Source organism: Petaurus breviceps, unplaced genomic scaffold, assembly GCF_028583685.1.
Source record: "Petaurus breviceps papuanus isolate PSGF00001 unplaced genomic scaffold, PetGlider_PUasm1.0 229, whole genome shotgun sequence".
In the NCBI taxonomy this organism is placed as follows: domain Eukaryota; kingdom Metazoa; phylum Chordata; class Mammalia; order Diprotodontia; family Petauridae; genus Petaurus; species Petaurus breviceps.
This window is the reverse complement of record NW_027185903.1, coordinates 37,285,506-37,298,523: the sequence shown is the minus strand read 5'-3', so window position 1 is coordinate 37,298,523 and position 13,018 is coordinate 37,285,506. Positions and strand designations below refer to the sequence as shown.

The window sequence follows — 13,018 nt, the reverse complement described above, 5'->3', positions numbered from 1 at the left end:
TTCCTTCCTTCCTTCCTTCCTTCCTTCCTTCCTTCCTTCCTTCCTTCTTTTTATGCATAAGAAGAAAGGGTTAAATTTTCTTTCTGAAATTAAGCAATTTAACTCCCTGAGCCTGTTTTCAGCTGAAATTTCAACCTCCTGAAAGGCCCATTTCACTCAATGGGTTCTCAGAGTTTTAAGAATTCAAGTCAGCAATAAGCTCATGTTTGAAACTGAAACCTGATGAAGTGCTCATGCATTGTAAATTTCAGAGAGCACTTTCCTGCATGAGGAGGAAGAATGTGTGGTAGGGAGGTTACTGGGTGCATCGCATCTGCAAGCACTGGGTCTGCGGTTGAGAGAGGAACAAACAATCAGAGAATAGTGGTTCAGCTTGCATCCTCTTCCGGTCACACTTTCCTTCACAGAAAAGTAGTCCTGGGGAGGCACTCTTAGAACAAAGGGTGGGTATGATCTAGTCATCGCTCTAGTAGTACTTTTTTAAAAGGTGGAGGAAATGCAGTTCCCCAACTTTTGATGCACAGAATGTCAGAGAATATTCATCTTCAACCTGCCAGATGGCAACCATGATGTACTAGCAGAATTGTTGAATTCATTTGTCCTTTCTGATTCGTCTTGGAGACTCTCCACTATGTTCAAGAATAGTCTATGCTCCAAAGACTAACAGTGGAAAATGATAACCAGGGACTAGAAATAGACTTTTAGTGAGAAGAATTGTAGAAATGGCCATTAATAGCCATCATATAAAAATAAAACAAAAACCAAAAAAGTCTCCTATCTTACAACTTCCTCGATGAAACAGGAATAAATTACATGCTTAGTGTGAGAATTTAGATAGATATATATATAATATATATTTTGTATAGAACTTAGAAATACACACATACACATATAGTTCTACCAAAAGGCATATATATTAATGAAGCTTAGTAGAACTATATATTTATATACAGTTCTCATAGTTCTACCAAAAGGCATATATAGTTATAGAACTTAGTAGAACTGTATCTATATTTATTAATAGTTCTATCAAAAGATATATATATTTATAGAGTTTAATAGAATTTATATATATACAACACACATGTAATATGCATATAAATATGCATTTAGTTCTGCTTGATGGCAGTTTGTCTCCCATGATGCATAGCTATCAGTTTTACTTCCAGTAGACAGAAGAGGAAGCACACTTCCTTCCACATAAAGAGAGAGGTAAGGGGAGTGTGGGTGCAGAATTTTTGATGTATTGCTAGACACGTCATATGCTATTGTGTGTCAGTTCTGTTTGTCTTAGTTACAAGGGAGGGCTTTATGGAGATAGGTGTGTGTGTGTGTGTGTATGTGTGTGTGTGTATGGGGGATAGTATGTAAATTACTGTAAAACAAAAAGTATTAGTTATATAATGTACATACATGTGTATGTTCACAGGTACACACATATGCTTGCATAAATTATATATGCATATAAATGTATTTCTTGGGACAAAAGTGAACATAATTTAATTGAGATACCATAAAAGAGGGGGAAAAGCCCCAAAGAGAAGTTAAACCTTATCACTTAGATTTGTAATAGCAAACTCCATGTAAACAAGATCAGGTTTGTGAAACTGAAAAAGCAAAACAAAACAAGTCAGAAACAAACAAAAACTCCTAAACCCTCAGGACTGGGCTGCAGATTGACAAAAAAACAACACTATAATGAAACATGACTTTATTCATTGCTTGATACACCACTTACTCTGGCGGGTTCCACCTTTGCTAAAAACTTTTGGAAGTCTTCTTTTAGTAAGGAACAGGCATTTATTAAGTGCCCAATATGTGTCATAACGTGATACTAATTACAAATATTATTTCCTTTAATCCTCGCAGTAACACTGGGAGGCAGGTGCTGTTGCTATTCTCATTTTACAGTTGAGGAAATTGAGGCAGAGAGAAGTTAAATGACTTGCCCAGGGTCACACAGCTAGTAAGTATCTAAGACCAAAATGTACTCAGGTCTTCCTAAACTGCAGGCTTATGTCACCTGACTACCCTTTAGATGCGGCATTTAAATTTCTTTAATAGTGGAACATCTTTGACTTTTAAAGATGAGGTTAGAAATAGCTAAAAGTCATCCTGAAGCTAGTTTGGTGAATAAGGTGAGTAGTCTAGAAGATAATAACATTTTTCTTTTTTAAGTGCTTTTTCTTATCAGACTAATAGGTTGGCTCTGAGAGCTTCCTAAAATATTTTGAGCAATGTAAACATCACTGGTATGACTATGTAGGTTCTAAAGGGAATCTGACTTTGAAGGACATTTTTTTTTGGATGAACAAGTTTGGATAGATTTGTTTAAGAGCTATCTTTTTGCCTTAGTGTATGTGTGTGTGTGTGTGTTTGTGTATGTGTGAGTGTTTGTTGATGCATGTCTACACACATAGGTCTAAGTGCACACCCACTCAAGGGGGGTCTGCCCATCCAGACACTTTCATAGCGTTAAGAGGGAAGTTACTTTAGCACAAGGGCAAAATTGGTTCCTGAAATTCTTTAAGTGGATGGTCTCCAGATATTCTAAATTGGGGAGCTCAAAAGGCAACTAACTTTCTCCCTGGAAGGGATGGGCACTGCCAACTTTGATTTTCCCCCAACTCTCTCACATGTTGGAGCTGTTTGAAAGTTAAGTGTACTTAAACCAGGGAATCACTGCAATGATTCCTCCCTTCTCTGAAAAAGAAATTAAGGCTTACCTAGGAAATTTGGCACTTGGGGAAAGATTTAAAAATGCTCTGTAATTAGCTTTGTAACACAAATTAGGTTGTGGGAATACAAGACCCAGTGAGGGGAGAGAACTCAGAACAATGAAAGATCATTGAAGGGTAGACCAGAAAGGGTAAGGGTAGATCAGGGAGGAGTTCACCTGGGGCCTTTCCAATGGTGGGGAGAAGAAGGTGGACCATTTGGTAATTTTCTCTTAAATACATCAACGATTCTTTAATCTCCTCAGTTTGAGGGATCACAACCTACTTCTGCTTGCCTATGCATTGAGACTTTTGAGTTCTCAAAAGCTTAACGCATTGTGTCTGCCCCATATTCTATGAGCCTTCCTCACTTGTTCTTAGTAGGATTTTGGCTGTCTGTCTGTCATCTCTCATTCTTCCCAAGTGACCAGCCCATAGAATTCCTTGATTATGTACTTCAATACCATTTCTAGGAGCTCCTACTTGAGTATATGTAGCAGGCTGGTCACACCCAACACGAGCCTTTCTGTTGGCCTCAATGTATAACTCCTACTTAATGATTCTAAATGAGTAGGTTCTAATTTTAGTTGTTTTTATGCTTTTGGGTAGATAGAATGCCAGGCCTAGAGTCACAAATACCTGAGGTCAAATGTAGCCTCAGTTACTCACTAGCTGTGTAAACCTGGGCAAGTCATTTAACTGTCTTGGCCTCAGTTTCCTCATCTGAGGAATGAGCTGGAGAAGGCAATGGCAAACTATTGCAGTATCTTTGCCAAGATAACCCCAAATGGGGTCACAAGGAGATGGACATGACTGAGATGACTGAATAACCACCCCTGTAAATTTTGGTAGTCTTGGGCAATATCCTAGTATTTCTTACTGTGTAAAACATTACTTTATTAGAGAGTGAGAGATATGTTAAAGCATACCTCTCTTTTCCTCCCTTCCATGAATTTTTTGTCCAATGTGATTTTTACTCAAGTTATGTATGTGCTAATTGTCCCTTCACTTCTTGGAGGCAGGGTGATATCATAGAAAGAACATTGGATTCAGAGTCAAAGAATCTGGATTAAAATTTCAGTTATGCCAATTACTACTGGTATGATTTTGGCCAGGTCACTTCATTCTTGGCCTCAGTTTTCTCATTTATAATATGAACATTTTCATAGGATTATAGATTTAAATCGAGAGATCTTAGAGGTAAACTAAGTCTAACCTTCTCATTTTACAGATGAGGGAACTGAGGCACATGGTCACATCAGTAGGAAAAGTGAGGTCTGGAATTCAAACCAAAGTCCTTTGATTCCAAATCCAGTGTTCTTCCCTTTGTACCAGGCTGCCTTGGACTGAATGGTCTTCAAGTTTCCTTTCTTCTCTCAATCTAGGCTTGACTGATACTGCCATACTTGTCTGCTATCACATGATAGGGAATCAGGGGACCTTAGGTGTACATCTTTGGACAATGATGATAGTGATGATAGTCCAAGTCCCTTTACCCTGGGGGTCTCATATACTAAATAAGAGGTGGCCCAGGTGCACTGGACTCCCTTACAGTTCTCCGGTTTTATGATACAATGTAGGTCAGCACTTCTTGTTAAATTGTTCTCTGAAGATAATTTGTAGCTTAGGTGTATGCTTTCCTTTTCCCAGTAATAATAATAACACACATAGTGTCCTCCTTTCCTTTCCTTTCTCTAATTTCTCTCAGTTTAGCTTCATTTGCTCTTTGTCATTTTAGAAGCAAGAAACAGATAAAATCTGTGTCTGCTTACAGCATGTACCTTTCTTGTGTAAAGGAAGCCACCCTTGCTTAGAACAGATAGGGGAAATGAGCTGAGTGGGGCTGGAGATGGGGGAAGTTAAACTGGTGAGGGAGGAAGAATTGTTTGTTCTGAATACTGAGGAGTCAAGCAGGAAATGGATCAATGTAACATGGGAAATGCCATCCAAGGTGTGTCTTTTCTGAGGCAGAATTGTCTTTATTTCCAGATGGCAAGAGGACTTCCATGAATTCCTCAACCTAGTAATTTTCTCCTAATTGTCTCACACTGGCAATGACAAGATTAAAAAGAACAGGCCGAAGGAAGGGAAGAGCACAGCTGTGAAAGGTCCTTGGCTGTGCTTAGGAAATGCTGTATAACCTAATGAAGAGGAAGCAGAAGGATTGTTAGGTTTCTCTAAGCTTAGGGAAATAAACTTCATGTTTTGGAGATTCCTTGAAGTTCTGAGTATGATCATGAAACAGTTAGAAAGCTTAAGTCAGCACTGAGTCTTTGCAGAAAAGTTCTGTCCCTGAGAAAGGCAGAGAACCTGAGGCCTTTCTCCTGTTGGCCTTAAGGGTGTGGTGCATTGGAAAAAATACTGGACTTGGAGTCAGGGGGTGTGAGCTCAAATCCCAGCTTTACTATTTATTACCCATGTGACCTTAGGCAAGCTGTTTCACCTCCTTGGGCATCAGTTTCCCCACTGTCAAATGAAGTGGCTGAACTATAATCCTTTCTAGATTTATAATCCTCTAGACATATAATCCTATAATCTAGCCTTTTAGTGTCCTGATCCCCACCATTTGAAAAGGTGGACTGGCCAGGCAACCCCTGAGTGGATGACTTTCTTCATCTAAAATGATGAGAGAGAGAGAGAGAGAGAGAGAGAGAGAGAGAGAGAGAGAGAGAGAGAGAGAGAGAGAGAGAGAGAGAGAGAGAATCATTATCTTGGTGTGGCAGAAAATCTGCTGTATATATTTTTATATGTTTTGTGCTTGTCTCCCCCATTAGAATGCAAACTTTTCATGAATAAGGGCTGCTTCATTCTTTGTATTTTTACCCTCAGAACCTGCTAGGTACCAGAGCCTGGTATATAACATACCCCTAATAAATATTTGATTCATTGAAACCATTTGAGTGGCTGATGGATTTTACAAGCAGTCATTCAGTCAACAAACATTTATTAAGTGCCTATAATGTGCAAGAAACTGTGCTGAACACTGGAGATACAAAGAAAGAGAAAAGACAGATCCTGTTTTTAAGGATCTAACAGTCTAATAGGGGAGAAAACAACTATGCAAACACATACAAACAAACTCTATACAGGATACGTTGCAAATAATCAACAGAAAGAAGTCACTAGAATTAAGGGGGGGGGGCAATAAGGAAAAGATTCTTGTAGGTAGGACTTTAGCTGGAACTTGAAGGAAGCCTGGAAAGCCAGGTGACAGAGAGAAAGTGAGAAAAAATTCCAGGCACAACTGTTTGTGGAAATGGCCAGAATATGGGGTTGGAATGTCCTGCAGGAGGACCAGCAAGGAGACTGATGTCACTGGATTTCAGAATATGTGAGGGGTGGGGGCTAGGGCTAGGTAAGGTAGGAGAAATCTAGAAACGTGAGGGGGGCGGATGTTATGAAGGACTTTTTAACACCAAACAAGATTTTATATTTGATCCTGAAAGGGATAGGGAGCCACTGGAGTTTACTGAGTGTGAAGGTGGGGTGGGGTGACATGGTCAGATCTCTGATTTAGGAAGATTACTGCCAATTGAGTGGAGGGTATCACTGAGTTTGGGACTTCTTTACCCAGTGTCCATGTTTTGAGGCAAGAAACTAACAATCAACCCAGGACCTAGAAATCACCTAGTCCTGGTATAAGATGTAGTCTTAAATATGGTCTGGGCAGTAAAGTGTTCAGACCCCTCTCTGACTTCCTGATTTAAAAAAAATGGCCTCATCCTTTAGGCTTTTCTTCTGAAAAAGTGCCTAAAGCCATAGTGAACCAGGCCATGAAGTAAGGTCAGTGTTTCAGTGTCGTTAGAAATAACGATGAGAGATGATGGCTTCATCATGCAGAGACATATTTTTGTATGTGGTCAGTGTGGGAATTTGCTTTGCTTGACTCTGCTTGTTTGTTATATTGATTTTGTTTTTCTTTCACAAGGAGATGAGGGAGGTAGATGGGTATGAAGGAGAAAAATGAAATTCTTGTTAATCGAAAAAAATCCACTTAATTATAAACAACAATGATAACAATTTAGATACCTGCTATAGTGGATAGCAAGCAAACTTTGGAGCCAGGTAGATTTGGGTTAAAGTCCTGCCTCTGTGTGACCCTGGACAAGTCACTCTCCTCTCAGCATCCTGGACAGCTCCCTAAGCCTATACATTGTAGATTGGGGCTGATCTTCATTGTTAGAGGCAATTAGTGCACTACACCATTGAAACCAGTGGTGTTGTTCCCCAAAACAAAAATAAAATAAACAATCCAGTGACAACTATAGAAAATAGTGGTCATTTATCCAAGGATGGGGTTTGTCCATTTGAAGGAAGTTGTTACTTGTAATGCTGTAAGATTAGCTTCAGAATTCTATCCTCCCACCCCCCATCTCTCTTATTGACCTTGGTGGTGTATCTGTTGGTGGTCCCTGAAAGAGGAGGGCATAGGAAGATCAGGAGATCCCTACCATCAATGGCCAAAAAAAACTTGGTTTTGTGAGGGTAGAAACTTGTGCATGGGTGAATTTTTTTTTCAGATAGCCAAAAGGGAAAAATATTAGCTCCTGTATTTATAGTTGGTGGGTCCCTGCATCAACAGAAATGTACCTCCAAATGAGTGCACATTTGTGTGAAACTGTTTAAAATTTTTTTTGACTGAACTTTTAATTTCATTGGTTTAAGCAACTCACAACGAGGAAGCCTCTCTTACCAATGCAGATCTGAAACTGTCCTGGGACTTCATCTTAAAGAATTGGTTGGAGCACTGAGAGGTTAAGTGACTTGCCCAGAGTCAGTCAATAAGCATTTATTAATTGCCTACTATATGCCTGGTACTGTGGTAAGCACTGGGGAGACAAAGAAAGGCAAAAGACAGTTCCTGCTTTCAAGGAGCTAACGGGGGACACAACATGCAAACAACTATGTGCAAACAAGTTATATATTAGATACATGATAAATAACCAATGGAGGGAAGGCACCAGAATTAAAAGAGATTGTGAAAGGCTTCCAAGGAAGGGTAGAAGGAAGGTCTTAGTTGGAACTTCAAGAAAGCCAGGGAGTCCAGGAGGCAGAGATTAGGAGAGAGAACATTTTAGGCATGGGGGACAGTTGATGAAAATGGCCAGAGTTGGAAGATGGAATGTCTTGTGGAAGGAAGAACAAAGAATCATTGGATCCCAATGTAGGTATGGGTGGGGAGGATTATGGAGGGCTCTTAACACTAACTAGAGGACTTTATACTTGATCTTTGAGGTGATTAGGAAGCACCTGGAGATTATTGAATGAGGGGTGGGAGGGTGGGTTGGTGACACGTGACATGATCAGACTTATGCCTTAGGAAGATTACTTTGGCAGCTCAGTGGAGGATAGACTAGAGCGGAGGTCTCCTTGTGGCAGGGAGAGCAGCCAGCAGGCTGTTGTGATTTTGCAATATACAGGATTGAGGGGATAATTGTACCAGAATGGTGACAATTGTCCCAGATTGGTGACAACATCAGAGGAGAGAAGGGGGTATAGACAATAAATGTTATGGAGGCATATCTGATATAGATATCAGATTGGATATGGAGGCAGACTGGAGTGAGGAATCAAGGATAACATCTTGGATATGAGCCTGAGTGACAAGAAGGATGGTGGTACACAACAATAATAGAGAAGTTAGGGAAAGGGGAGGATTTGGGGTAAAAGATAGAGTTCAGTTTTGGACTTGTTGAGTTTAGTTCAAGATGTCCATCCAATAGACAGTTGGAGATGTGAGACTGGAGGTCAACCAAATGGTTGATAAGATAAGTTGGATAAGATTTGAGAATAATCAGAATGGAGGTGATAATTGAATTGTTGGGAGCAGTTGAGATCATGAAGTGAAATAACATAAAAGGAGAAGAGAAAAGGGCCCAGGACAGAGCCCAGTGGGCCATCCGGACACATAGGCTGTCACATAACCAGTCTGTCAACCAGGTCTTCCTGATGCAAAGACTGGATCTCTGATATATTGTGCTGCCTATTGTCTCAACAGAGAACTGTGAAGCTCTCTGGCCAAGTCACATAACCTTTCTTTGCCTCAGTTTCCTCAACTATAAAGTGGGGATAATAACAGCACTTACCTTTCACAGTTGTTAAGAGGATCAAGGGAGATTCCATTAGCAAAAGACTTAGCATAGTGCCCAGCACCTAATTTGTGCTATATAAATGTTTGTTTCCTTCCCTTAAAATATTATGCAAATGTTTTAAATCTTAATTGAGAAGATGTTATTCTCTCCTAAAGTTATCCTCCAAGGTGATCCTCAGCTCTTGAAGGCTTTGCTAGAGAACACAAGCTCTGACAGGTCAGAGAGATTTTGAGTATGAATCCTGGGATAGCACCTGTCACCTAAGAACCAGCCCCACTAAGCTTAGAGAGACCCATTGACAGAAGCCTGGGTACCAGGTGATGAACTATTTTGGCTATAGTAACAAATAAAGTTGAAATCTTGGAGGGGTTGTGAGAAGCACTGCTGAAGGGAATATCCATAGTTATGAAATCTAGGCCCTTTTGACCTCTTGAAGAATGAAATCTGCAAAAGAAATAAAGTGGGCTACTGAAAATGAGTCCTGGGGAAATCTAGGCAGATACTGTTCATGTATAAACAGAGTAACATCTATTGCCCTTAAAGTGTGAAGGAACATTCATTCGGGTTACTGATCTGCTGTTGTTCATCCTTTGTTTTCAAAGGGGACCAATGACATCACAGGGTGATTTCTTGAGCATAAACTGGATTTAAGTGAGGCAGAGCTGCACAAAGCCATCAGTCTCACTCTCTCTTCCAGAGTCGTTGAAGTCCAATGGCAGGACAAAAGTCAAGATGACTGGCCATGGCCCAGGATGTAGTAGATGACCTTGGCATCTTCAATGTCTGACAAAGCTCTAAGTGCCCCACAGTGTCTGCTTGAGCTGCCATCGTAACAAATTGTTCTCATCTACTCCTTCCTCCAGGGGAAGACTTCAAGAATTTGGGATAGACAGGTTTGAAGCTTATCAATTCCTCCCAACTTGGGTTAGCCCATCTGTTGAAATGGTTTTATTGGTGTGTGACCATTACCACCCAACTTGAGAGTCAGGTGAAAGGTGAATGAGCAGCCGTGAAAAGGGCTGAACAGCCCTTACACCCCACCGACCTAATATATGACAATTTTACCTATTAGCACTCATAGACACATAGAGGCTGGCACCCTGATTTGTTGGCAAAGTTGCTGAAATCAAGAGAATCAGAAGAATAGTTGGAAGGAGGAAGATTCTCAGAGGTTGCCAATAGCCCAGCAAAGAACTCAGGCACATCTCTCTATTTCCCTTTGTCTACAGGGAAATGAAACAATTTCAGTGGTACTAGAAACGCCTAAGCACTGGTATAGGCTGGTATATGGGATTTGTTTTAGAACATGAAGATTTTCTTTCAAAGAAGAATGCATAGGATCATACATTTACAAGCAGAAGGGACCCCAGAGGCCATCTAATACAATCCCCTTATGTTTCAGATGAGAAAACTGAGACCCAATAAGGTTAAATGACTTGTCCAAGGTCACACGTACGAAGTATGGGAGGGAGGATTTGAACTTAGGTTCTCCAAAGCCAGAGTCAATGTTCTTTCTGCTATGCTACAACTCATTCTTTCTGTAGTGATAATAACTCACGTTTAGATTGTACTACAAATAACTAACAATAATATAGCACCTACCATGCATCGAGCACTGTGCTAACCAATTTATCAACATTATCTCATTTGGTCCTAACAACAACTTTGGGAGGTAGTTGCTATTATTATCCCCACTTTACAAATGAGAAAACTCAGGCAAACAGAAGATAAGTGACTTGCTTAGGGTAACATAACCAGACAATGTCTGAGGTCAGATCTGAACTCAGTTCTTCCTGCCTCCAGGCCCACTGTCTACTCCCTTCTCTGCTGTTAAGCTTACCAAACCTCTCTCCACAATCACCTCAGGAGGGAGTGAATGCCAGAATCATCATTCTCATTTTATGTGTGAGGAACTGAGACTCAGAGAGCTGATGGGAATCGTCCCAGTATATGGAGCTGACTCAGAAATGTCGGAGTTCAGATTTCAGCCTGTTTCTGAGTCTAGTTTCTAGGGTTCTTTTCCATTCACCATATGGTCTGCAGCACATAAGATCAGCAAGGACAAAACCTGATGGGCAAAGCCACAAATGAAAGTAAAGCTGTTCACTAGGGCCTTTTAAACCCTCTAGGCCAATGGACAACTCCTTTGAGGCCGAAGAGGGCTGGCTCACCTCGTTGTCCTGGTGATTTATTTCACTGAGATTTGATTGCTGTAGCAGCACTGTTAAGAGTCTGTGAGGAAAAAAAATAAAACAGGAAATGATAAGTCAACACACTGAAGAAAAAACTGGGTAATGTGCTTTCAGAATCTTCATACAAAGGTGGCGCTGAGAACATTATTGAGTTAAAAGCAATTCTAGGGAGTGTTTATAGGAGACCAGGGCCCTATCTGTGTACTTAGAAGCAAGGGTGTGGGCAGTGGAGGTTATGATGAGGACAGGGTTAGGCTATGAATTGTATGACAGGAAAACCAGGGACCTGGTATGTATGGGTGATGTAGCCATAGAGGCCTAACTGGAAGACTCTCATTTTATGGCAAATTTTACATAATAGATTTGCAGTTTTATATGCAATCATCTTTTAAAAATTATGTTATAGAAATGCTTGTTTTATTCTATAAATTAAAAACAAAATTAAGAAAAAAATTAAGAAAAAATTTTAAAATGGCGACCTTGAAGTCTTTCTTGATTCTTCTCTCTGAATTCAATTAGTTTTTTCACAAGTCTTGTGATTCTACCTCCACATCTTTCATATCTACCCATTTCTCTTCACTCAAAAGGCCATTATCCAGGATGATGGGATCATTGGTTTATTTGGCTTCTCAGGGATTAGGTTAAAGCAAATGCTTGTGTTTGAAAATTTCTAGAAAATTTGTAAACAGGCAAACTCACACACTATATGGCAATATAAACTGATAGCTCTGTCCCCACATGAAAGAAACTCCCCTGAGGCTGAGAGGAAGAAATGTGTGTTGGGGAGGGAACATACTCGGAGTTAGGTTTTAGGTGACAAGATTGCATATCCAAAGAACGGACTTGATTGAGAATAGGTGATGGGTGCCAGAAGTTGGAGGTGATATTCCAAATCATATCTGGATGTGGTGGAAAAGATTTTGGGGTCCCTTATTAATATACTAGGATTGGGGGAAACTCAGGTAGGGGGAGTTTGTTTAATGGAACCACAAACTGGTGGGAGCATCCAATATTAACTAAAGGCAGCAGAAGAAGAATGACTCAAGGCCCCTGAAGTAGGCCAAGAGTTCACCTAATAAAGAAGCTGCAGGCCATATCCACCTGTCACAGAGTAAGCAGTGAAAAAATCCAAGTCTGTTTTGCCTAAACGTTTCTGTGGGCATTAGGATGACTTAGCCTAAGTGACTTCACATTGGAGTCCTATCATTACAAATATATTCTCAAACAATGGCATCAAACAAGTTTATAATTATCACAATCATGGAGTTAGAAATGACCATAACTTTAGTCAAACTTTTTCATTTTTCATTGTTTTTCATTCTCAGATTGGACCAGTGACATCAGGGAGGTGAAGTCTTTGCTTGCACATGAATTGGATATAAGTGAGACAGGGATGTGCAAAGTCATCAGCCTCACTCTCTCCTCCAGAGTCATTGGAGCCCAGTGACAAGACATATGTCAGGATGATTGGAGATGGCCTCAGAAGCAGTGGCTGACCTTGGAGGAAACTGAGGGTCAGAAAGGATAAAAGCCTTGCTCAAAGTCACTCAGGTAGTAAATGGCAGAGCTGGGATTTGGATTCACATCTTCTGACTACAAAGTTAGGTTTCTTTCCACCACTCCACTTCATTTAATAACACTGGAGAATACAGGTATTGTTCCTGTTACCTCATGCTTGCTCAGTGAATATTCTACCATTTTAATTCATTCCTTATGATGCTTGCAGAACTATTGTATAGCTTATTGCATGTCTCCCTGGTTCTCATCTCTCCCATCTCTAGAACATCTTTCTTTCTTTTTTTTTTTTTTCCAAAAGCATTCAGGGTTAAGTAACTTGCTCAAGGTTACACGGCCAGTTATTTCTGGGTGTGGTGCTGAGTATCTGAGCCCGGATTTGATCCAGGTCACCCCGACACTGGAGCCAGCACTTTTACTTGATGAGCCATCTGGCCGCCCCTAAGCAATTGGGATTAAGTAATTTGCTTAAAGTTACACGACCAGGTGTTTCTGGGTGGGT

General features: G+C 40.4%; 1 protein-coding gene across 1 annotated transcript in view; it reads right to left on the bottom strand.

The window, feature by feature from the left end:
- Nucleotides 1–13,018, bottom strand: part of ANKRD55 (ankyrin repeat domain 55) — a 110,138-nt gene that overhangs the window by 69,844 nt on the left and 27,276 nt on the right. Inside the window, exon 5 of the mRNA XM_069096543.1 lies at nucleotides 10,981–11,041. Coding sequence (XP_068952644.1) covers nucleotides 10,981–11,041 — 61 coding nt within the window. The remainder of the gene's footprint in view (nucleotides 1–10,980; nucleotides 11,042–13,018) is intronic.